Here is a 26,205-nt window from a genome sequence, read left to right on the forward strand (position 1 = left end):
CGCGAGGCGCACGCGCCCCGCGCCAGGACGAAGGACGAGCGAGAAGGAAAGGCCACGGGATCGCGATTAGAATTAATTCGTAACGGCGACCGAACGGCCGATAAGGCCGATCGATTCTCGTAATAATATCCCGCCGGGCAGCGCGGAGGCCGGCATTGGCCGTGGCGCCCCGACGCCAGCCTGCCTCGGCTGTCCGCAGGATAGCGAGAGGCGCGCTATCGATTTTCAAAGCGGCATCCTTAACGCTACCTCCGCGCGGAATTTTGTCTCGATGAGTTACAGCTCGCCTCGGACGGCGAGCGAAAAATGGTAAGGAACCGGCAGCCGACCCCGCCACCCTGTGGCCGAAAAGAAGACGGACCTTATCGATTTCCAACGCGCCGCGCGCGACATCTGCCGGACCGGTCGCGAAGCCGAAGCCGCGCCGCGCCGGCTTCGCCGGACGCTGAAATCTCCACGCTTCTTATTTCGGCTTCGATCGAAGGAGATTAGACGTTGATATCTTTTGGAAGGTACTATTTGTTTCGGTACCGCGACAGGGATAGAATTATCTATTATTTATGTTCACGGTTGGAATGTAACGATACGGATTTAGCACCGTTGAACTTTATAGATGATGGGTGGCGGAGGTACCGGAGGATGGAAAAATGCGGATTGCTCAAGTAACGCTGAAATCGAGGGAAAGTAATTCTAAATGGTAGAACAGTACACGTGGATGTGTAATAGTTTGGAATTAAGTTGGTATAATTCCATGTGTTACTTTTATATAAGCTGAAGCGTTCAGGAGCACGAATGTGACCGTTGAACCTTATAGACGATGTGTGGCGGAGGTACCGGAGGATGGGAAAATGCGGATTGCTCAAGTAACGCTGAAATCGAGGAAAAGCAATTCTAAATTGTAGAACAGTACACGCGGATTGTAATAGTTTGGAATTAAGTTGGTATACTTCCATGTGTTACTTTTATATATGTGAAGCGTTCAGGAGCACGAATGTTCGGTTTATATAGATATGTTTCGATTTTCGTACACTTGATTACGTATGGCTATTAATTGATTGTAGTAAGCGTTGAATGCGAATAATGTACTGGTATTGACGGTTCAAAGTACGGATACTTTTCATACTTTGTTAGTTATTCGAACTTTACGGACATGCGATGTGGTAACTTCACGTAGTGTATGAAATAATAATTATAGATCGATTTTAAGTTTTATTTCTGTTTTTATACGTATAAATGTAATGGGCTTCGGCTTCCATTTCCTATGATATTTCGATCCTATAAGGAGTGGTTTCTAAAAGCGAGAACAATCGTTCATTTTTAATCTTGCGATAGCTCCGTCCGTCCTGACAATATATGTATATCAAGAGATTATCTGTAGGTGGCTCACATTTGTCACACGAGCATTTCGCACATATGTCATTCGGCAATTCCTTAATAGCTCCCGAAATGTAACCTACATATATCAACGTACAACTAGCTTAAACTGTATAAAAATGAGGCAAAACAATGGGTTCATGAATGCGATAGGAGAAGATTAAAATCGATCCGTTAAAAATGTACCCAACGTGACCTAATTATTTTTACACATACGGTGTTATCGATAATAATTAAGTATATAAGCTGTCGATATCTAGATTCTTGCATACTTTAGCGGATATCTGGTTGAATGAAAACATTATTATTTCGTTGCATATTTCCGTCAACTTTACTCGTTAGGAATTTATTAATTCAGGATTTTCGATATAGCTTACTGGCAGTCCAAGATTTTTACCATTCTTATATGTTTATCACATTTTTATTATTGATCTAAACCGATAGACAATCATTGGTCAATATTTTAAAGTTGTATACGAAACTGTCGATTTCGCGTATAAAAGTTGATGATATGATGTCGAGAATCGGGTCCCAGTAGTTTATAATTTTACTTAATAGTTCGATAACGAGTGGTTTATCATTCGTTCGAAACGTGCACTATTTTCTTGTTAGGAAATTTCCCATTTGAAAGTATCCATATTTGAAAGTTGTACACGAAACTGTCGATTTCGCGTATAAAAGTTGATGATATGATCTCGAGAATCGGGTCCTAGTAGTTTATATTTTTACTTAATAGTTCAATAGCGAGTGGTTTATCGTTCGTTCGAGAAGTGCACTATTTTCTTGTTAGGAAATTTCCCATTTGAAAGTGAGAAAGAAGGGGAGACCGAGTCCGAAGTATTAACGGTTCCAAGGACTGGTTGACCCACCTTTCAATTAATTCATCTAAAGAATCGGCCCGCGTTCTTATTAAACGATTTCGACATCCGGTTTAATTCATTAGTGGGTCCGCGGTGGGCTTACGTTCAAGTAGGGTGGAACTTTTTTAACAACCCAATAGGTGGGTGGAAGCTTAAATGAGGTGAAATAAAGAGCACGTATATATGATCGTTAAAACTCGACCTGACCGATTTTCGCGAAACTGTTTCTAGAGTTCGAGAAATGGGCTTTTCCTCCCTGATTATGAACGTGAACGAATGCAAGACATTAGGCGTAGATATAGCAGAAGGATGTACACTGTTCCAATTTTGAATGAGCTGGTTCATTTTCCCTAGGGTTAAGGAAGTCACGAAAAGATCTTTCGGATCTACGTCACGTTTAAAGGGACAGGCGATCGTAATACCTAGACATTATTTTGTGAAGGTCTCATGTGTCTCAGCTGAGGCACACGAGACTTTTGTATTGAACATTGGCTTTTTTCACGAATCCTGTTATAATCATACAAATTTTGATGAAACATTCGTTATATGTCGATGTACAATAATCATCCGCTCTTTCTGATGTAGAATTCATTATCCAATGAAATCATGCCCTGTCACGTTATCTCACGAATGATTCGTGATATTGAACATTGTTTTTTTTTTCACGAAGCCTGTTATAATCATACAAATTTTGATGAAACATTCGTTATATGTCGAAGTACAATAATCATCCGCTCTTTCTGACGTGGAATTCATTATCCAATGAAATCATGCCCTGTTTCACGTTATCTCACGAATGATTCGTGAAGGTCTCATGTGTCTCAGCTGAGGCACACGAGACTTTTGTATTGAACATTAGCTTTTTTCACGAATCCTGTTATAATCATACACATTTTGATGAAACATTCGTTATATGTGCCCATAATTATGAAAGTGGTCTAAGTCAAAATTGAAAAAAAAGTGAGTTTATCAGTTATTTCACGCCACATTATTTCAAATTAAATTAATTCAATGTAATTTCAAAACAAAAAATATATGACTTAGACCACTTTCATAATTATGGGCACATATGTCGAAGTACAATAATCATCCGCTCTTTCTGACGTGGAATTCATTATCCAATGAAATCATGCCTTATGTCACGTTATCTCACGAATGATTCGTGAAGATCATACACTGTTATAATAGTCATTTAAAATCCTTTCTACTTGTTCAACGATTTGTAAAAAAAAATGCAAAAGTTAAATCTTGTTCGCAAATAGGTGAAAACATTGAGATTTTAAAAGAATTAATTGAAAAAAACATTACTTTCCTGCAGTCTCGTTTCTCCTTAAAATCAATATTTATTCTTTTTATAGCTCTCAGAATTTTTAAAGCATCCGACTGGACCCTTTAAAATGGGGTATCCTGAATAATGTATGTAGAGGAGAGGGTGGACCTAATATCTCCAGAAAATGTCTAAGAGCAACGTAAAGAACTTTAAGTAAACATTTATTTTATGTTTATGTCATACATATGTATCCTAAAGGTTTAGATACATTTCACGTGTTATTGATACATATATGTAGTCGTAAAAGTAACTTCATTATTTACTTATAATATGACAAATTCCACATGCCGAACCATTTCTGAAAAGTATATGATTTAAAAAGAAAAAAATTCTACGATGCATTTGAAACTTTAATATATGTAATATGGTAAAATGTGTCGCCGTTGGATGTGTAGACATATGTAAGAGTTAACTTTAAAAAGAACTTGTTCAGTGGGAATCGAACTTGTGCTCTTGTCGAATAACTTTTCTCTATTTACAGTGAGCTATTTTAACTGTTGGAGCCCCCACTTGAGAAATACAATTTTTATCACTTGCGAGTCCCTATCGGTATACATGGCATTGTTCTACAAAACCACATAAATTCTATGGTTACTACCCTCCGATACTGTTCAGCTCGAAATGTATTTGAACTAAGTATAATAACGGAAATGTAACGTAATGCATATACGCATATAATATTCATATGCACGTGTCTTTCCGTGTCGCGTTAATAAATAAAGGAAATCGATGTATCGAACTATACTTTTCGAACTTCGTTTGTTCCACTTATCCTTGGATATTATTTCTACAATTTTCGTCGCGAATGAACACTACTTGCCATACAAAGATCTACAAAAACACTCCTAAGAACATGCAAGACTGAAAAAATTAAACAAAATTCCAGTTAATGTAGGATTGCGTACCAATCTTTTTATACACAATTTTAATATGGATAAATGAACTGCACCTTCGTCAATATTAATATATAGACTTATTTTAATCCCGATTTTAATGAACATTGTTAGGATCATACACTTATAATTTTTAAACTTCATTTTTAAATCATTCGGTTCCATAATTCGTATCAGTTTAAACATTTCGGGATAATAGCTTACACTGGAAATGTGTTACACAGTCATGTACAGTGACATATTGGTGGCTTAGGTACTTTCATTTCTACCGTGCAAAGGACTTCCATTACGGACTTTCCGGACAATCCTATGTAGGATACGCGAGGGAGATGCAGATTGGAAATCACTAGGAACCCGTATAGGGATAATGCAGCTTAGTCCTACAAAGTTCCATTGTAGAAATGCTACAAAAGATATTACAAATTCCCAAGTGAATACGCTCCAGAGAAATTGATGCATCAATGCATAACAAATGTAATAATTATCCTAATATCATAAATAAACCTACTTCATAAGGAGCAGTGGTCTTATCGCCGTAATTTATTTCGCGAAACTCTCACTGGCATCATCGTTAAAGACAGTTTAAAGTCACCACTTAAGCAGTTTTAAAAAGCGACCAACTTTCGCAGAAAGTAACATAATTTGTTACCTAAGATCCATCCCGTCAAGAGTCAGCTGCTTTATGCCGTGTCGTCGGGATTAATCATCACCCCAAAGTTTTTCTAATAATTATCCAGCAACCAGGAAGCGTGTTTCTGCGAATGGAAATTCAGTAAAGGAGCTGCGTTAACATTTTCTTAACGCTTTTGTCTACTGCGTTTCGTTCTGTCGAGTCCTTGGTGGAGCTTTAATTAAAAGTTCCGGATTCGTATCGTTACAATTGACTGCTGTACAGTTCTGTAGTAGAACGTGTAACAAGATTCATAAAGGTCTCACTCACTGTGTCGTTAACGGAGCCGCAACGGGTCATGTTCACCGCGTTGATTGCATTTCTGCCCCCTTATAGGCGTAATAACGTTTTGGTAGTGGTGTGACAGTATTAGTTGGCATCGGAGTTGATTTACGTCTGGAAAAATCCTGAGTCGACTTTTACTAAAATAAATTAATACCGCTAATTTTGTGAAAAGATAATTTAATTACCGTTCCCTGAACAAGGGTGGATTAGTCCCTATAACGTCCAATTAAATAATACTTCTACTGCGACTTCATTAACGAGCATGCATGATGCGGTCTTCGACGTGAAAGCCATCCCCCTCTATTGATCCCGGATCGAACATGATATAACGATCGTACTGGACATTTTTATTAATATTAAATACCTTTAGAGAGTCCACCATTCCGTTAATCACCTCAATGAAATGTCGGAAGAGTTAAGAACTTCCGAACGGCAAGAAAAATGGTCATATCGCGAGAAAGATTAGTCTTCGGCATACGCAGAGAAGACCGGAACACTTCTTCTCTCTCTACCCAAATTCTTTGTTCCCTTCCTCTCCCAGCGGTACCGGGTAATATCCCATTCTCTTTGAAGGACTTGCACCCTTTACTTCGACCGAACTCCACATTTGAAATTTCTAAAAGAACGACCATAACCGTGTCAAACCGCTGTTTTCTGGTTACGTTCCCCACAAATAAGATATAATCGCGGACATGAATATCCTCCCTTTGTTCACTTGCGGCACCATATCCGCAGCGAAAGATGCTCATTCATGTCCGCCAGAGTATCCTTACACGTAGATAATATTTCCTTCGATCGGATTTTGAGTTATCAGCCGACTTAAGGTGAAGTGAAACACGTCGAGGAACTTGGTCGACGTCGACAAAGAAGATTTTTCTAAATGCCTACGTTGCCGCCGTTGGTTTTTATATTGACAGCTGGGTCGAATTATATGCGGTATTGTACCAAATGGCATATTCCACCTGTCGTTTTCGTACAGTAATTATAAAGAAATCGAAGTAAAACTCCAGAAATCCTCTGGATTCATACTTTCTGGGGCCCTAATTGACTGCAGAGGGACCCCCCGCGCCATCTGTGATTTCCAGGTTAATTAAATCTTCACTCCGAGACCTCGTATTCCCATAGTTTTGGCATAGAAGCGCATACAACACTTTTTTTGCCTTTATCCCGTTCAAATGCGAGTTTATCGATTACCAGAGTGTTCTAAATTGTCGTAAAATTGTCCCGACCCTTTCGATTCTCATATCAGAGCCTTCGATAATATTATATCGATCAAAATATGAGAGATCGACGCCATTTAGGTTCTGGTCTGGGCTGAGTTAAAAAATTTCTTTGAAAAATCAAAATTTTCAATGTGTCAGGACAATTCTTAGATGATCATGAGTCATGTATCAAAGTTTCGGACAGTTGGGTCCAATACCCTTAAAAAAAAAGTGTTGTCTTCAAATCGACTGATTTGAAGGGTGTTTCACTTCACCTTAACTTCGAGATGCAGCCCCTGAAGAGGCTGCCGGTCGGTGTTTCGACTTATCGCAGTGACAGATATGAATCGGGAGTAGAGGAGTCTCTGGCAGCTCCTCCTTCGGGGAACTACGGTGTGGCGAGTGGCCACCTTGGGAAAGCGGCAGCGAAAGCTTCGAGCACCGGACTGGATGTCGGGGTTTATCGATTTTCAAGCCTCCGGGAATTCCTCGTCACTTGCCAGGCCGTAGATTTTGACGTGGCCGAGACGCGGAAGAGGAAAGGCCATTCTCGAGGAAGTCGGCCGTCTGACGAGGTCCCGGTCGGTCTTCCGCCTTCCGAACACCAAGTGCCCTTAGCATACGTGTAGGGATATTGGAATTGCGAAAGAGCGATAGTGTCGTAAGTCCGTTTTTAATGGTAACAGATAAACTAATGTTTATTAACAAATAAATTGATGCAATGATGCGATGATCCCGGCTGGTCGGATACCGTTGCTCGTTTCCAAAACGCACATGCATTGCACGTTTTAAAGCAAATCCTAAACAGCCGAGGAAAACGTCCAGGTTGCTCTTCCGAAAACTCCCTGCTGACTTTATTGCTTTATGGTATACCAGGCGCGTCCTGGCAGACCCCGCTGAACGTCTTACAAAACTAATGGGATAAATATCTTAGGGACTAACGCTAAATATCTAGTTACTACATAGGTTTGCATGGAAATAAAGGAGTACGACGCCACGTGGCGGGCCAAAAGGTTTATTCGATTCCGCAGAGTTTATAAGCTTCGGTGGCGTTGCCGATGTCTTTGGAGGCTTCCCTCGATCGCGTCTCGGTGGGATGGAGGTGGCTGCCGATATCTGGGTGAGTCCTCCTCGACTTACCGGTTTTATGCTCACCGCGCGCGGGCCTGCAAAAGGAAAAAGAGTCGTGACAAGTTGAGGACAATGACGCGAATGCGCGACCCACGCTTTTGTCCCCGGGGATTGTAACCGAATCCGAGCCCTTAAGAAACGAACGGGTTCCTCGGCGGTGAGAGGCGGAAGACCCGACCCCGTCGGGAGCGGAACGCGGAGTGAGACTCTCTCTTGCGGGAACTCTATCGGCACTGGCTCCGACGAGCTTCGGCCCGCCCGGGCTGCGTGTCAACAAGAACTGCAACGATAAAAAGCCGCTCGTTCGCATATTTCAGGACACTTTTTAGTGATTATATTTGCCAGCCGATGTAAAACGAACAGCGAACTGCGTATTTTTTTGTTATTGATATTGACTCAGAGAAATATTGAAAAGTGCTCGGGATTCACCAGATGTAAAGTAAATCCTCGACTTATACGTGCCCAATCTGTGGATTTATCAATACCGTTGACTGCGGCGCGGTGCACTTTATTCTCTATTTTTTAGGAATTCGTACATTAAACAATCATTTTATTGACAAAGAAATTTAAGAGTTGACTGCGGGTCCACGAGTACGTGAAACTTGAGCGCGCGTATGGTAGATATTTGTTATGTAAAATATAAAATATTACGATAAATGCCGGAAGTTAATATACGTAGATGAATATTCTGTAGAAATTTTTAACTCTCGGTATAATGAAACGAGGAAATCCGTAACTGGTGATCGTCTTTTGATGTATCGCTGATCTCGAGGTTTAGAGTTCACCGTTGTGTCGATACGTATTTGTTTGTACAAACATGATATGACCGGTATATCGATAATTTTACTCTCGAAGGAGTTGCTATTTGACGGACACATTTTATTTTCCTTGTCACGTGATGGTCCCAAACTACATGTTTTAATGTTAAAATACTTTCTCCATTGTCTTGTAAAAAGTATAGCTATTAGCTACGATGCTCCATGATTTGAATTTGTATATGTATTATTACTGATTAATTTAAGTAAACGGGTTATCGACCATGTCAAAATTTACAACTTTGATATCAAACTTAAAATGATTTTAAGCGTCAGGAAATAGATTTTATGAACTGTGTACGAGTATTCAGATATTTGTTTCTATTTATGCCAAGTATTTGTGTTCTCGAATATCAGAAATAAACTTGTAGGATTAATCAAGAGGTAGGTAAATATTATATTCGACTATTTTCTACAGACGACAGCCTTTATGAATGTGAAGATACTTACTCTCCGAGATCTTTATGAATGCTGAAGATCTTGATAAATTCGGAGATTGCGCGGTTGTGTTAAGCAGAGACCATGGTAATCTCTAACGGAGTATTCATTCCGAGATATTTCAGTATTTTCATCTAATTAAAACAATGTTAGTAATATCGGGAACTCATTTCGCATTAGACCATTATATTATTAATTTTAAAAAATGTAACAGCGCCAGGAAATGTAATTTCTCTCACAATCAAATACTATTTCGCTGAGAAACGAATGTGAAGATTTAGCGTAATGCCATATGAACGTGTACACTATAGGAAAAGGAGACATATTTCTCATTAAAATATTTCGAGATATTTCAGTATTTTCATCTAATTAAAACAATGTTAGTAATATCGGGAACTTATTTCGCTTTTGGCCATTATATTATTAATTTTAAAAAATGTAACAGCGCCAGGAAATGTAATTTCACTCACAATCAAATACTATTTCGCTGAGAAACGAATGTGAAGATTTAGCATAATGCCATATGAACGTGTACACTAATAGGAAAAGGAGACATATTTCTCATTAAAATATGGAAAAGCACTTAAAACCAGGAGCACAAATAATGCAATACGTTAGTTATTGTCTATATGCAATTATATTATAAGTTTTATCAAAATTATAGATTATGACATTCGTTGAATATACATACACGTGAATAACCGCCATCAACGATAACAATATTTATGATGTATATTCATTTCTTTTTCATTATTCGCATTTAAAGAGATCGCACACGTATATTTTTCCCATGCCAGACCTTTTACAATTCTGTAGAACGACTTTTCATTCATCAATAATTCATTGAATAAGCAAAAAGTTGATTACCTGATGACACATCCGTGGGTAATGGCTGATCCAATGATATGAGTATTAGCACAGTGATGCCGTATATTATGAGATACTATCTACAGTGATTAAATTGTTTCCCTGGTAGTTCCAAAATTCTGTTGAAATTCTAGGAGAAGTAATTAGAGAGGATCTCATCATGACACTTTACTTCACAAACATTTCAGACCACGTACAGTAGGAAAGGGAATTGAGTGAATAACAAAGTGGGCCCTTCAGATGTTTCCCCCAAAAAGCTTTTACGTGCGACAAAGTGACATCTTCATATCGTACTCTGAAAGACTCACGAGCCCTTGACGAGAACTGTGTTTGTATTCGAAATAAAAGAAATCATATAAAGCTAATGAGAAAGTTCATCAATCACGATTCGCATGTATCGGGGTTAAGAATCTACCCTAATATAATATCAACATACGTACATATATATATATGTGAATTTTCCTTATATTTTTGTTAATTAACGATTACTGCTATTGCTATATTCACTTTAATAATTACAGTGGAATAATGCTTTAATAATTACAATTGATTTTTGAAAAGTTTCACTAGTCGAAATTCAGATTATCCGAAACGTATCAGGGGCATTAAAATGTGCCGGTTATTAAAATTTGTTATAACTACAAGGTTATAGTATTTATAGAGATTGAGTATTGAATGAAATTATAATTTCCTACTTGCTAGAGTTATGGTTCAATTTATTAATATGAGAAGAGCGAAGATACCTGCTGTTAATAAGTGGTGTTTGTTAAGGAAATGGTCAGCCACCGATTTGTTATTTAATTGAAAAGGTCGATTCGAGGAAAGTCGAGCCAATCAGATGTCTTTCTCTTATATCGGAAAGTTTTAGAGGTAACAATACATGACTCGTGTCGTGTGTCTTTCGAGTTATCGATGTAATAATAAAATTTCATTTATTTAATTTACAGATAATATCTGAAACCATTATTTACAAGAGTTACAACAATTAAATATATTTAATAAATTATTAAGTATGATATTAATTCTTCCGTGTTGTACAAGAATGGAGAGTAAGACACAATAAAAAATGTAAATAACATTCAAAATGTATAAATAACAGTGATTACTCTCAGTGATTACAACTGAGGAAGGTTGAATTTTATTAAATACGATTCAGAAATTAACGAGTTTGCTTCATAATTGAACGTGCACATTTTGTCAGACATTGACGATACTACAATGTTAGATGTTTTCCTTGCGGAACGGCTGTTTCTCGTTTATTTGTTTCCTTGTTTTTCTTACAAAGTGCTCGATCATCCGCGCACCCTCCATTGGCCTGGATTTTCTCTTCTCTCGTTAAATACTTTTGTCAATACAAACAACTTCGTACTTACGGATAACCTTTTACGGTGGATCTGCTTCGGTTCAGGTGAACGTGAAATGAACGTAAAATAATTCTTTAGCCTCAGCAGTTTAATACCAACAACCATATCGCGTGAATTTCATAACAAGTTCCGAATTAAAACGCAGAGCATAGGTATATAAAACTTACATAGAAATAATCATATGACTTGAACTTTATGTGTTTGATATATTATTGGGACCATAGAACTTAGGCGCACACTGAAATAAATATTGTCTCTTTAACGAGTTAATGTTTTTGCAAAGTCCTAGTTCAGGGAAAAATATATGTATTATTAGTATTTCAGAGTCACGTAAAATCGATTTAAAACACTTAGTATATCAAACTGGGTTTTGTTTAAAGAGAATATATAATATTAATAGAAACGTTTGATGGTTTACTGATAAGAATCAGAAATTATATTCGTGTATTATCAGGCTATACTTCCTCTCCATTGTTCTTCGCCGTACGGCTGCTAGTGAGTGTATCTAGTAGTAAAAAAGAATTTTGATCAGACAAGACATTGTAGGTTTAGATTGAAATTAATAAATCGATTTGATGATATAACTGACGATGAAAATTTGAAACGTGTCTAGAAAATGTATCTTTGTTCAAAAGTAAAATAAAAATTACTCGTTGCAATTGGTGTTAATTGAACTCACTAGTATTGATATTTCTTTCTTTTTTCTTTTTTAATTAAACGGTTCATATTTTGGCAAAAACGTGATTTCTTCACAATTTCTGTAGATATAGCGACATTGCGGTTTTGCGGCAATATGCCAGGCACAATTAGTCAAATGATTATTCATAAAATTCGGAATATTTTTAGGATGTACTTCGATTATATTGCAATCCTTTTCGATGACTCTTCGGAAATTTGCGGTTTGATTTGATTGTATTTATTTAATGTAATTGGTTGGGAGCCTTGAAAGTGTTAAAGTAGTAATGTTAGTCATGGATCAGCCATGAGTGCAAGATTAAGGAAATCGGCTCACCACGACTCATTACTAATTAGTACTTATTTTTCAAGGCTTCCAGACATACGATTAATACCGATTATGTGCAGCTGTTCATCCAGTATTTAACATGTTAAGAAATAGAAGACTTGAGATAATCATTATTGATAATTTTAAAGAAAGCAAAATACAAGTCGAGAAGTTCCATTTTACGGTTTTTTCTAAAGAGTATACAATAACCACGATGCCGCCACATCTAATATCACAGAGTTCCGATTAAAGTGTCGTGAGTTAATATTTTGAGTTCCCTACAGTTTCACATCTCTGAGAGGAATTACGTTACTTCCGCACGGTCCGACTGTAATTTTTGAAAGCAAAAGTGAATTACAGCTTATCCCAATGGATTTTCATCTCCTCTCCAAGCTGCTCTAGATACAACCCCAAGCAGCTAGCGGTAGGTTTTATTTAATTTTGCGCTTCAAGAGTAGCCACATCGGACGAAGTAAGAATCTCCTCTTTTCTTGTACCCTGAGACCATTGCCGGATTATAAATTAAATTTTCCCCGCTATAAAGGGAGGGCAAACGATGTGTGCAGTCGAAAAATTCAAGAGGATTACTTTTTCCCTCCTGGAACATGACTGACGAATTAAATCCCCTTCGTTCATTAATAAACACAACCAACAGCTCAAAATGGAAAATCTGATTCTTTTCTATTTCTCGCTGAAACATTTTTCACTATAAAAACACCATTTTGTAAGGTTAATCTCGAGACAAATAAGGTCGAGAAGATTCATCGACGGTATCTCATCCTCACTTACGCGTGCACTATCAGAGCATCTCTCGGCACTCTTCTTCCACCAGCAAGTGATTAGGCGGGCATCTCTTGGTCCCTCTTATAAAGTTGCGATATTTTTCGTTTTGCATGCTGTCGGGCGGCTCGGTGGTGCTATTCTCGGTCCCAAAGATCGTCTGGTACCTGCTTTTAATGCCCTCCTTGACCGTCCTGAAGGTGCCACCGATGGTGTTGAGCAGGTCCTTCGTTCCAAGGAGCTTGCGAGTGGTTTTTCCGCTGCACAGGCACAAAAAGCTCAACAAGAGGACAAGAGCGATCCTCATTGCTGTTTTCTGACGTTAATGATCGAGAAAACTCGGGTGTCCTTTCCTGACCACCTTCGGTATCATCAACTCCAACTTGCACTGACCAGACACTGAAGAGGTTCGTCAATGGCGCGTGCAACTCGAGGCTCTGGCCTGACCCTCAATTTAGTCAGGATTTTCCGCTCTTATCTGGGAAGGGGATCACAAGGTCGTCCTCTTGATATCATTTCGTTGGAAGTTTGACCGAATTAAGGCATCTAAACGGTTATGACGCAAGAGTCAGCTGATAATGTTGCTAAGCTGGAATTAATCGAGGCAGATGTTGGCAGTTCTCGTTTGTACGGTGACCTGTACGATTAAAGACGAAAGGAGACCGTAACCAATGTTTATGAAAGCCTTGAATATTATTAGACTCTTCAGTATTCATGGCCGTGGAAATAGATTTGCTTTGTAAGGATCTTCGCGGTTGTGCTGTATTCAACGTTTTCGAAAATTTATTCCGCTGTCTGGTATTTCTCAATTTCTGTCTAACGATAAATTGGAAGGCCGGTAGCAGATAGGGATATAGTAGCGAACTTTATGGAAAAACCTAATTGTTGAGAAGTGATTTTTAATTACGTCGGAAGTCTCTCTGATAAATTTAAAAGGTTTAGCATTTTCAAATTAACGTTGATTAGGACATTTTTCGGCGGAGCTTGTAATTATATTAAACAAATTTTAAACGGTCAACCTACACAACGTTTATTTTGGTAGCAAGGTGCACGAAAATGTGCGTGATATTGACAAATGTTTTAAGAATTTGTTGATTCTTTATCAGTCTTGAGTCAGTTTCTTTAACAGTAGGCACTGTTTACTTAAACGCACCATATGGTGATATTAAAAGTACAACTTCAAACACAAATATAATTGCTATTAGTATTCATTAATAAATATACATTGATTAAAAATACAAAAAAAAGGAAAAGAATACAGGTATGAATAATGTATGACTACGGTGATCGTGAGGTGAATTTAACGAGATAAGTACATGATGTCGGATATTACCCATCTAACATTATGATCACTACTTTCGCTACGTTATGTTACCCATGCAAAGAATTAATAACATAAAATGTCACGGCATGCATAATATTATGCTGTAACAAGATACCTCTCGATCAATTTCCCACTGAATACATTATTAAAGCCTTGGTGACTGTTAATACGGGAAGGATGTTGATCTTTCAAATATTTCAATAAATGAAAATCATTTACGATTAATGTAATACACTTGTAAATTCGTTCATTTTCCCACGCAATGGTAAATCGATCATTGAATGTTATTATAACAAAATAAACATATAAACGTCTCTGCGGAAAATGCGCTATAATTGGCATAATCGTTGAAATAAAAGGCGCCACAATTTTTTCAATCAATGATTTTTCATTACTTCTTTAATCTAGTCGTTTTTTCCTTCTTATCTGTTGTTCCTCGTTATTTTAAGATAAAGTTTAGTCGCAGTCGATTTTTGCCAATTTTCGCTGTACGATTATAATGTTATAATATAAAATAAAATGTATGTATCTATTAACACTATTTCTACCACCATTTTGTGTAAACCTATTTCGACCAAAAGGTTTTGATGAGCTGGAGGAAAATGATATCGCTAAATAAATTGAACAATTATTATACGAAAACTCAAAACATTAATTGAGAAAGAATTATTAAACTTAGAAAATAATTTCAAGTTAAAATTTTAAAAGGTGTCTTTTGACACCTTTGGTAGAAATAGTGTTAACAAAGGTATTATTCTTGATATTCTTAACGTTTTCGTTGGCATTTGTTCTTCCAGGCGTGTTTATCATTGTTCCAATTGAATGTTTTACTACTTCTTTAGTATCTTCTACTTCCGTCTGTGTATTCTGTACTCTGCGTTAAACTTTGTCGGACTGAAAGGGGTAATGTTACGCACATGCTTTGTTACGCAAACTGCAATAACAATAAAGGGCAACAAGTTTCTACTAAAACCATTATTAAGTTCATTAAGCTACACCGTACCGAATGTATATGTGGGTTCCATATTATAGTAAAATCTCAACAAATTTTCGTGTATAAATGAGTTTTCGACTACTGTAGGCAATGCGACAAAATCCAGATGGACACTAGTCTGGAACATCTATGAATAAGTATATCATATGTTGTTAGCGTGGTAGTTGCAATGGGAGCAACTTTGGTCTCGGAGGGACCCCTCATGACATTGGTGTCATTGACATCTTCGGACATGCTGACATCTTTGAACTTAATAACCCTTGCCATTGTGAACATGCTTTCGAATACATCGACCAAAAGTACAGATAACCATAGCATTGCATCAATCAATATCAATAAACTTGCACTTCGTCGCCCTGCTTCCAACGCTACCAAAATGGCGTCGATGCATACATAACTTTTGCTTTATGCTTAAGCCGAAGTTTCAGTGTAAAATAAAATTGATGTACTTATCATTAGAGTTAACAGTCTTGAATTGACTCATATGTTAACACACAAAATGTGCCATTAAAGTGCAACGTGTTTATATTAAAACTATTATAAAATGTACTGCACTTTACTCCACCGCAACATAGGCAAGGATTAAAAATTACCGAAAAATCTCAGAATATTAATTTGATTACATGAGCTCTCGACAAATTTCGTCAACGCGAACGAACCCAGGTGGACACCAGTCTGAGACCTCTATGAATGAGTCATATGTTAGGGGATCCGTGGTGGAGTTATCGTAGTCATATTCAGATATGGTTGAATTTTCTAACTCGTTGACACTTGTCACTGTAGACGAGTTTTCGAATACATAATCGTCACTAGATGTGGGAGAAGTTTCAAATCGATTCCCACTATCGGTTGTAGTCACGCCTTCGATATTATCTTCGACTGTGTTCACATGTTTGGATATGTTGACTCCGTTGAGTGTGTTCGTCAGTTCGAATATTTTCGCACTTTCGGGCGTATTCACGATTTCACATAAATTATTACCTTTGCCACATGCATTAGCACTTTCAATTGTACTTACAAAGTCAACTTCGGGTACGTCAACATTTGTCATTACGACGTCGTTAGGTATGGTGGTATTTTTTAACGTGTTAATACCATCAAATATGTTCACACGTTCGGCTGTCTTCTCACTGTTGGATCTACTGTCGTTTTTAAATGTCTCATGATTTCCAAATGTGTCGATTACTTCTGTGGTACTTACAGTTTCGGACATAGTTACATATGCGGTGATATTAACGCTTGAAGATGTATTAACAACTTCTGTAGCGTTTGTAATCTTCTCGTTAACGTAGCTAAATAAAGCATCTCGTTGATTACGAGGCCAAGCAATGCAATGATATGTTAGACCCAAGATAAGAAGCGAAATTTCAAATTTCATTTTATGCGGTTTGTGCTTTTAGTTTTTTTGTTGCTTTTTAACGTCTTCTGAATTATGAAATGGACGCGAAGGATGTTAACTAACTTCGTTTAACACCCTACTGACTCAACTGTTTGAATCCAGCGCTTCTCCTTACAATTGGTTTTGATTAGTCGTCAATTTCCGTACACCGACTGACTTGTTCTTAGCTGAACCGGATAATTATATGCGGAATTGTTGAGTCATACGATAAGCCATTTGATTACCATATGCAGTAGATGTATCAAGAGGGGGAACTTAAACTCATTAGCGAAATGATTATTACTTCTTGCTATCGAACAGGAAAGTCTAATATAATTTTCTTAGTACCTCTATTGACCATCTCAGATGAATTCGACATAAAGAATTGGATTTTGTATGTAATTATGAATGTGAACATTTTCATGAGACTTATAGTTGCATGCAATCAAGTGATACCGTTTAAAAAAGAAAAAGAATACAGTTGTTTGATTTGTTTTTAAATATTAAAGGATTCAATATGTGGCAAGATTAACCGTACCACAATATTATAGTACGGACTTTTTAATTTCACATAGTGGGGAAATCCTATTTAAAAAGACAAAGTGATTGTTCGAGTGGCCTGCACATATTTGAAGATTATTTATACCCGGTTTGCCGTATCACCTTGTCATGGGATGCGACTTTTTTAATTTTATACAATCGAGAGATACCATTTTTACGGAAATTGATTGTCTAACCCTTTGCAGTTTGTTTAAATATCCCCCATTTAGGGGGATTAACCGTGCCACCGTAACATAAAACGGAACTTTTAATTTCATGCAATCGAGAGATACCTTTTTCAGGAAAATTGATCGGCCAACTCTTTGCCATTTGTTTAAAGATTAGACATTTATGTGGGGCTAACTGTACCACCATATCATCGTACGGCTCTTTTTAATTTCAAGAGTGGACGCGTTATCGACTTCGTCGTTCGGAGTGTATATGGCGAAGTGTCACGCGAATCTATTGGAATGCGAAACCATCGTTCGATTTCTTCATTATATATTACCTATACTTATGAGGGACATTGCGACAAGATATTAAAAGTACCACTACAAATAAAAAACGCAATCATGGGATGGATACTATAATGGGATCAATTGAAGTACTTCCGAGTCAGCTCTAGAGATGGGAAATGGTAACAAAGAGCAGTATCCATTTCATGCAAAATCGATGTAAAATGGTGTACACTTTTTAATTTTACCCTAGTCTAAGGTATGGAATAATACTCGAGGTTCTGTTTTCGACGTCATCCTCTTTAAATTCACGGCGCTGAACAGAAGTGGAACTCGTCCAATTTTATTTTACAACCTCGCAATCAGTTAAAAAGTACGCATAACCGATACTGTGCCAAGACACGCGTCTGTCATTTATCCCTCCCTCACTATCCACTTGTTTAGCGGTTTCCTGCAATTTTGGGGGACGTTCGTTCCTTTCCGTTCCTGCATTCACGAAGGGTCCAACGCATGCATGGACACATTGACAAGTGAAAAAAACGTTTTCACGACCAGGCATTTTCCATTTAAATTAAACGGTCCGTTTATCATCAAACCTACAACCTATTGACCCTTTTCTTGCCTTAGGACAACAAGTGGACACGCAACGTTAAGCAACACTGGTTTCCCTTGGCAGTCATGGGCGGAAAACCGCTAATTCTCGTCTGCACTGAATATGGCACTTCCTAATACCACATACATAAATACAAATGTAATCAACATTTACAGATCTTCAAAAGATTTACGTAAACATCAGTTCGTGTTAAAATGACACAACATCAAATTCATTAGTTTATTTACATTTACTATATCATCTCAATGACGTTATCTGAAATGATTCATAATTACCAGATTACAGATAACATTAAAATGTCCACCCCGAGGTAGAAAAGTCTCGTTGTAATTCTCATAATATAGTCAAATAACTCATAATTCAAAGTGAATTTGGTAAATATGAAAATGCAAACGATTACGATCTGGTTCATCACTAAGGGTAAGTGCTTCGACATTTCCGAAGTACAAACATGCCCTAGTTCCGTGCACAAACGTTCTACCCAGAAAGCTATTAGTCCCTTTTTACACGGTCTGCAGCATCACCCTCCACGGCTATTAGCCGCGTTCCTTCATATACGTACTCGTGGAGGAGCGGCGCGAGTCAAAGAGTCTTTCGGCGAAAATGGATGTTAATCGCGAAAAGAGAGAGAGGGAGCGCGAGGGCCGTCTCCGCGATGAGATTACTTTGGGCAACTGGATAAGTTGCGGTCCGAATTACGTAAATGGATCCTTAACGTCGGTGGTAACCGGAAGAGGTTGGAAGGCCGGAGTGCGGCTCGCGCGAGTGGCCGTTCGCCGCCGGAGAGCAGAGACTGGAGTGGAGGCTGAAGTGGAGCCTGAAGTGGAGGCCGAAGTGGAAGCGAGAGGCTCGAAGTGGGAGACTCCTTGCCCAGAAGCGCGGAATGTTCTTCGAAACGAAGAAAAACCACCTTGACCGGCATGATTTGGCCGATGGAATTACTCCGTCAGTGGAGGAGAGGAGAGAAACCGGGGCACAAAGCAGGATTTCATGCCCTGGACCGGAGACCGATAAACATGTCGCCTTATCGAGTATCCTTGGAGGGCGACATTTTTTCCCGACCCCTGAACAGTCCGTATCAGGCATCGCGGATAATGAGACACGACCTGTTCCTCGTAACGCATGAGGTTGTTGGGGTTGACAGCACCCTGCTGGGTATTTTGAATCATGACCAGGACTGAGGCACCTGGCCTTAGGGTGGGAAACTTCAGCTAATGTCTATAAACTGAATTTTTCGATTGGCCTTCTTATCGCGATGAAATTATATTAACGTCACAAAATCCCTACGTTGCTCCTGTGGATGCCCTAGTTTTAAACTCGGTTTGAGCCCTTGCTCCGATTTTTGCAGGGATTCGAATTTTGCAGGTCTACAGGTAAACCGTGACTTGTTTCCCTCTCTAATTAAGTGTAGTGCTGCTTAACCGGGGAAATGTTCGCTAAGATGAAAAAGGGGCACAGGGTCAGTGTTACAAGACTTGAATTATATTCCCCTCAGATTGTCTGCCCATTTGGAAACAACAATATCTACACTTTTTTACGTTATGAATATAGGCTTTTAAACACGATGCGTAGATTGACATTGAGTGGCAGTAAGTCTGTCTTTATGTAAAGAATATATATTTTTAACATTTTGTGGAGATTAGTATTGAACGGGATTAACTGTATCGTGTCCACCCTCTAATCACTCTAAATTTATCAGTTCCACCAGAAAGATATTCTTTCTGGTCCCCTCCAGATATTTGATATCCTAGATTACACCCCAAGCTATCTAAATCCTCCCAGATCTGACAAGTTGTGAGTAAAAAATCCCCAATCGAAACTCTGTATTGGATCACAGTATTAACAAATTTCTGAAGTTGAGGTATGTGTCCATTGAGGGTTTATTTTACTGGAACAAATTCTTCCACGAATGCTTGAAGACAATATTTCAATAATGTAGCGACAAGGGTGAACGGTACATGTTTGTTAATGACTGTTTAAATTTACCGGAGGCACCATTGTCGTAATTGATGGTAAGCATGTTGTCTACATGAAGTATGTGGACACGGGTCAACATTGTATCAATACGCGGATAAAAAGAAAGTTACTTTAAGTTGTAATATATATTCCTTCCGTTAATGTTTTCCTCACCCGTACATGCCTTACTTCCATTACAGTTAGAAACAGCTCTTCGAGTACAGGAAGTACCGTAACTTGGCCATCGAGTCAAGCTTCAAATATGTATTAACTGAGACACAGTTTACGCCGAAGTGGGATCGGAGATAGGTAAACTTAATACCTATGCAAATGAGAATACATATTCCCTTTACCAACAGAAGATATAAAGTGAAAAACATTTCGGTTCTTTTCTTGAAACTACACATGTACAATTAAGAGTACATTAAATAATTCAATAAATGACATTAACTATAGTAGTATATAATCTGTCAAAGGAGTTGAATCAAATGCAAACAAACTTCAGAAAATACAGAGGAGATAAATAAAATGCCCAGAAATGACAATCATTTCTTTTTTTCCTGAAATGGATAACTATTACGATAAATTTTCATCGAACTTACAACTTTGTTTGCACATAAAACTGATTTCCACCAAAGTATACAAGAGAGAGTCCTTTTCGAGTCAGTTTGACGATCTCTTGGGAGGAACCGCGCGTATGTGATACAGATTGCTGTAAATGACGCCGTTATCTACCATGCAAGTACATAAACCTACCGGATGAGCCCGGCTGTAGGCAAATTAGTTAAGGAATGTAAACGATCTAGGTGAAACGTGCAAAAGCATCGCACTGCTATTTTCTTTTGCGAGATGCGCGCTTCTATGAATCGCCAATATTTAGTTACTCGATTCCTCGTCGTTGAGTAAATAACCTCGCCAACGTAGCGAAGTAACTTCCCCTAAAAGGCTCTCCTCTGACGACGACACGGTGATTTCCCGACTGTGACATCTATGTAGCATAAACAATTTACGCTACTGCCAAAATGTCTAGATATACAAGTATAAGCGAACCATCTACCGAGGTAGAGTCCGCCACCCTATCGATGAGCCAGAATCGACACAACTGTGTGATTGTATCCCCATGTCCATCCGTAAAATATACAATTTTATATTATAACTGCTAAATTTGACTAATAATGACTTCCAACTATGCCTACACTACCCTAATGCTAAGATGTTTACGTGCTGGTATATAACTAACGCATACAAGCACATCACTTGGTATTTGTATCCCCATGTCCATCCGTAAAATATACAACATCAATTTTATATTATAACTGCTAACTTTGACTAATAATGATTTCCAACTATGCCTACACTACCCTAATGCTGAGATGTTTGCGTGCAGGTATATGTGCCCGTAATTATGAAAATGGTCTAAGTCATATATTTTTTGTTTCGAAATTACATTGAATTAATTTCGTTTGAAACAATGTGGCGTGAAATAACTGATAAACTCATTTTTTTTCAATTTTGACTTAGACCACTTTCATAATTATGGGCACATATAACTAACGCATACAAGCACATCACCTATCAGGATCGGTCCAAGGCCCGAACTATTGTCAGATGATGAGCTTAAACCCAGCCGTTAGGTCATTATTATAATATTAATACTTAGATTAGTCTACATATCTATAGCCTAAGCATATTCCTAAGAAACACGCTCCAAAACTATCACCCTGCCCTAGCTCATTCTTATCCTTATCCACAATGAGTCCAGGATATGCCCCGAAACCTTCGATCAGAAAACATCTCATGATTTCCCCAATTGACTAAGAGAGCCAGATTATTAATGCATTTTCCTAGAAAATCGATTATTTCCTATGCAAAACCCTCGAGGAATCACTGGAGAGAATTCCCTTCCGAACCAATAAGCTTTTAGACTTCATATGCGTACGTGTTCTTGCGTTAACAAAAAGACTAGATTTTCACGTACAGAACGGAATAGAGAACAACACAAGAGAGAATAGTACATAACGGAGCAAACTGCTCTAGAAACGTGGAACTACCGTCAAAGGTCCTTACCGGGTTCAAACTTGTAAAGCAGTTGAAAATAAAAGCATTTTTATCGCTTCAACCCCGGAAGCCAACACTACTCAATGGAAGCAAATTGGAGTAAAAGTAAAGTATAACAATTGCATTGCCGTCTTCATTCTGAGAATGTACAACCCTACGGGCAATCCTTAACAATTTTCTATTGTTTCGACTATCTCCTTCCCGCGCAACGTTAATTTCCACGTGTCGTTATCTTCGTTGGATGGATGCGATTTAGAGCCAGAGTGCAGGCGGTTAAACCGCTCTGGTATCGCCGTTTCTTTTCGGAGATATCAACTGGTGGTCTCTGGACGTCCCTCGGGAGATCCCCCAGCGATCCAGGTTCACTTAGGATGCACCGCCCGGAATGCACCGATCGGAGGAGGTCCGCCTAGGAGGGTCGCAAAGAGACGGCAACTGTCCGGGGTGGCTATCTGGAACATAAATCAACTCGCCTGTAATGCGATAATGCCATATCGAGCGAAATCGATCTGTCGCACGACACACGCCGCTTTAAATGGCGGCACGTAGCGCCGGAAGTGCGACTGTCGGGTTGCTGGGACCGACACGGACGGAATCGAAAATAGGGCATGCCCTTCGATAGTTGCCCCATTATCGCTCGGTACGTCCGATTTGAGTGACAGCTTTCCTCCTGTTTCCCTACGGTCTTAAGGTGAAGTGAAAAACGTCGAGGAACTTGATCAACATTGATAAAGAAGATTTTTCTAAATGCCTACGTTGCCGACGTTCCTTTTAATATTGACAGCCCGGTCGAATTATATTGGGTATTGTACCAAATGGCGTACTCCTTAAACCCCCAGGTTTTCGGTTACCTTTAAGGTGAAGTGAAACCCCCTTCATATCAGTCGATCCGAATACAACACTTTGTTTTAAGGGTATTAGACCAAACTGTCCGAAACTTTGACATGTCACTCCTGATTATCTAAGAATTGTCCTGACACATTCAACATTTGGATTTTTTTTTTTAATTTTTTAACTCTGCCCAGACCAGAACCAAAATGGCGTCGAGCTCTCATATTTCGAACAATACACAATTATCGAAGGCTCTGATATGAGAATCGAAAGGGTCAGGACAATTTTACGACGATTTAGAACACTCTGGTAATCGATAAACTCGCATTTGAATGGGATAAAGGTAAAAAAAGTGTTGTATACGCTTCTGTGCCGAAACAATGGGAATACGAGGTCTTGGAGTGAAAATTTAATCGACCTGGAAATCACAAATGGCGCAGGGGGTCCCTCTGCAGTCAATTAGGCCCCCAGAAAGCATGAATTCGGGGGATTTCTGGAGTTTTACTTCGATTTCTTTATAATTATTGTACGAAAACGACAGGTGGAGTATCCCATTTGGTACAATGCCCAATATAATTCGATACAGCTGTCAATATAAAAACAAATGTCGGCAACGTAGGTATTTAGAAAAATCTTCTTTATCGACGTTGATCAAGTTCCTCGACGTGTTTCACTTCACCTTAGGCCGACGTGGACTTTCTTCCAGAAGGCGGAACACCGAAAGTGGAAAGAAAAACCGTCTTCGAGGAGTCCGGAAGTCCTAACGCGAGGGTCAACTTGGCAGTAGGGTCAATCACGGTGATTCGTTCAACAATTAAGCAACTTTTTGAGTCCTTCGGCAATCTGTAGCTAACGCAGATGTCGAGGGGCTGAAGGATACCTAATCAGAGGCGTACCGATCGATCGCAATCACTCTTCAGGCTACTCTTTTACGATGTCCTGGTATTGACGTCACAGGTGTGGTATTTTTTCCGTCCTCGTAGGCAGCCTACGTAAACTGTTGGAGCGGAATTAAAAAAGAATATCAAGTAGCCTGTATGTAACAAAATTAGCTCTTTATTTTAAAGCATACCTAGTTAAATGATAGATTTTTCATTTTTATTGGCATTGACGTTACGCGTAACATTTTCAGAGTTCACCTTGTTAGCCTACATAAATTCTTAAAGAAAAATAAAAGAAAAATTCTCTCTCTATGTACAACAATACGGAGATTACGTATCTTTGTTCTAAACCGTATCTAGTTAAATAGTTTATTCTTTTATTCGATGGCATAAAGCAGAATAAATGTGCAGGTACATGTACATTTTAGAATCTAAAAGCATGTCCGATTATTGAAATTATATATTTCCTCCGAATAGTAATATAAAAAAAAAGAAATTAAATTTCTATAGCTCAGCACTAATATGAAAAATCATATTTTTACCGAAAATAAGATGACCCGACGCGACAGTCACGTCGAGATTGACGACGAATGTCCACTGAGTGAGATATAAACAGGAAAATTCGCTGTAAAGATTCGTTTGAGAGGATGAATGCAGCCGTTGATGATCTCCGGGGATGAACGAATGCCTTGAAACACCAAGAGTGCTACGGCGCCCTGGACGCGACTTCGTAAGTTTCTGAATGACCGTGTAGTATAAATATTTCGCAAAAAATAATAATGAAAAAAGTAACGAACGGTGAAATGGAATTCTCGGGACTGTGCCGTTCCCAGACACAGCCACGGAGGAGGACCTTGTATGTGAATGAGACCTTAAAGAGACCCCCTCGAGCAACGAAGAAACTCGAGATTCGATGTGAGATGGAATGGAAGGGGTGTAGGGACACAGGTAGGGTCGATGCATATTGAATGGAACGGAAAAGAGTAGGAAAGAGGAGCAACACAAAATGTAAATACGTTGAAAATGTGTTAATATTCCTTATATTGGTTTTTAGGAACCTTAGAAGGGGTTAAATTGTATTTCAGTCGTTACTCGAGGTCCAGGGCAAGATTCGATAGCGTCTCATCGAGTAAAGGTAAATATGGACAATGATAAATTTCGACACGATTACGTTTGCCATGAGATTAGTTAATCTTGATCACGAGAATTTGCGCGTTTTTAATATACTAGCTTAATATGAAAACTTTCGTCGCCATTGACTTTTAATGAGTCTTATAGAGATGCAGGCCAGGTGCAAAGACCAATACCGAATGTGACTCCTTGATGAAATATGTAGCCCGTTGATTACTTTCTGTTGGAGGTAATCAAGGGGATAATTCTGGATAATCCCGTTCTTGCATAAGGGGAGTTTTTACTGAAATTCAATTTTAAAGGTCCCCTTTTAAAGGCGACGCGATTCGGAAGAACCATTGTAATCATTTTCGGACGATGTTTGCGTTATCAGTTTTTCTTTTTAAGTGGCCTCATATCTGTATGGCACGTGTTACACGTTTTACAATATCACACATTTTTTGATACCTACGCCTCCTGAACATCTCTATCAAAACGAGGCCGAATAAATAGTTTAAGCCAATGGCTTAATTTAATTATGTACAAGTATTCTTTCTTTTTTAGATAGCACTGGTTCACTTTTTTTTTTAACAAACTGCAGTTGCCATGGCTGCCGATGCGAGGAGCATCCGAGGCCGATGCAAACGAAATCAAAAAGCAAACATTCCCGTCGATAGGCTCTCGATTATTACGCCGACAGCTTCCCGGTATTTTCCTTCTGTTTTCCGAGCCTGTTGAGCCTCCAGTTTCTCGATTACTCGATGTTGCTTTCACCGCCACTCAATGTGAATTGCCCGGATTATTCGAAGGTATTCTCATCTCGCTTTATGGATTCCGTAATTCCTCGATCCGGCGTTGCACTATACTTCCGCTTGTATACCGAGCTTGATGAAAGTCTTTCTTTTCAAGGTTCATTCTGAGTTCCGGAAATACCCATTTACTGCAATAAAAAATATATAAACTCGTGGCCTCTATTCTGAGCCACTTGTCAAATTGAATAAATGTGCATTCAAAATCGAGAGGCGAAAAAATGTGTACGTAAAACATTTAACG

The 26,205-nt window shown here is 38.6% G+C and overlaps 1 protein-coding gene across 3 annotated transcripts in view; it reads right to left on the reverse strand.

Annotated features, from left to right (window-relative positions):
- Positions 1–7,554: 7,554 nt before the first annotated feature.
- Positions 7,555–26,205, reverse strand: part of LOC105700573 — a 33,953-nt gene continuing 15,302 nt past the window's right edge. Inside the window, exon 3 of one of the 3 annotated variants that reach the window (XM_012426548.1) lies at positions 7,555–7,780. In XM_012426548.1, coding sequence (XP_012281971.1) covers positions 7,566–7,780 — 215 coding nt within the window. In that variant the 3' untranslated portion in view covers positions 7,555–7,565. Of the gene's footprint in view, positions 7,781–18,020; positions 22,783–23,792; positions 26,093–26,205 lie in introns of those variants that run through there. The other 2 variants (XM_012426557.1, XM_012426538.2) reach the window with 2 other exon arrangements.

The sequence above is a fragment of the Orussus abietinus genome, unplaced genomic scaffold (assembly GCF_000612105.2).
Source record: "Orussus abietinus isolate OABI.00-Male unplaced genomic scaffold, Oabi_2.0 scaffold104, whole genome shotgun sequence".
Lineage (NCBI taxonomy): Eukaryota > Metazoa > Arthropoda > Insecta > Hymenoptera > Orussidae > Orussus > Orussus abietinus.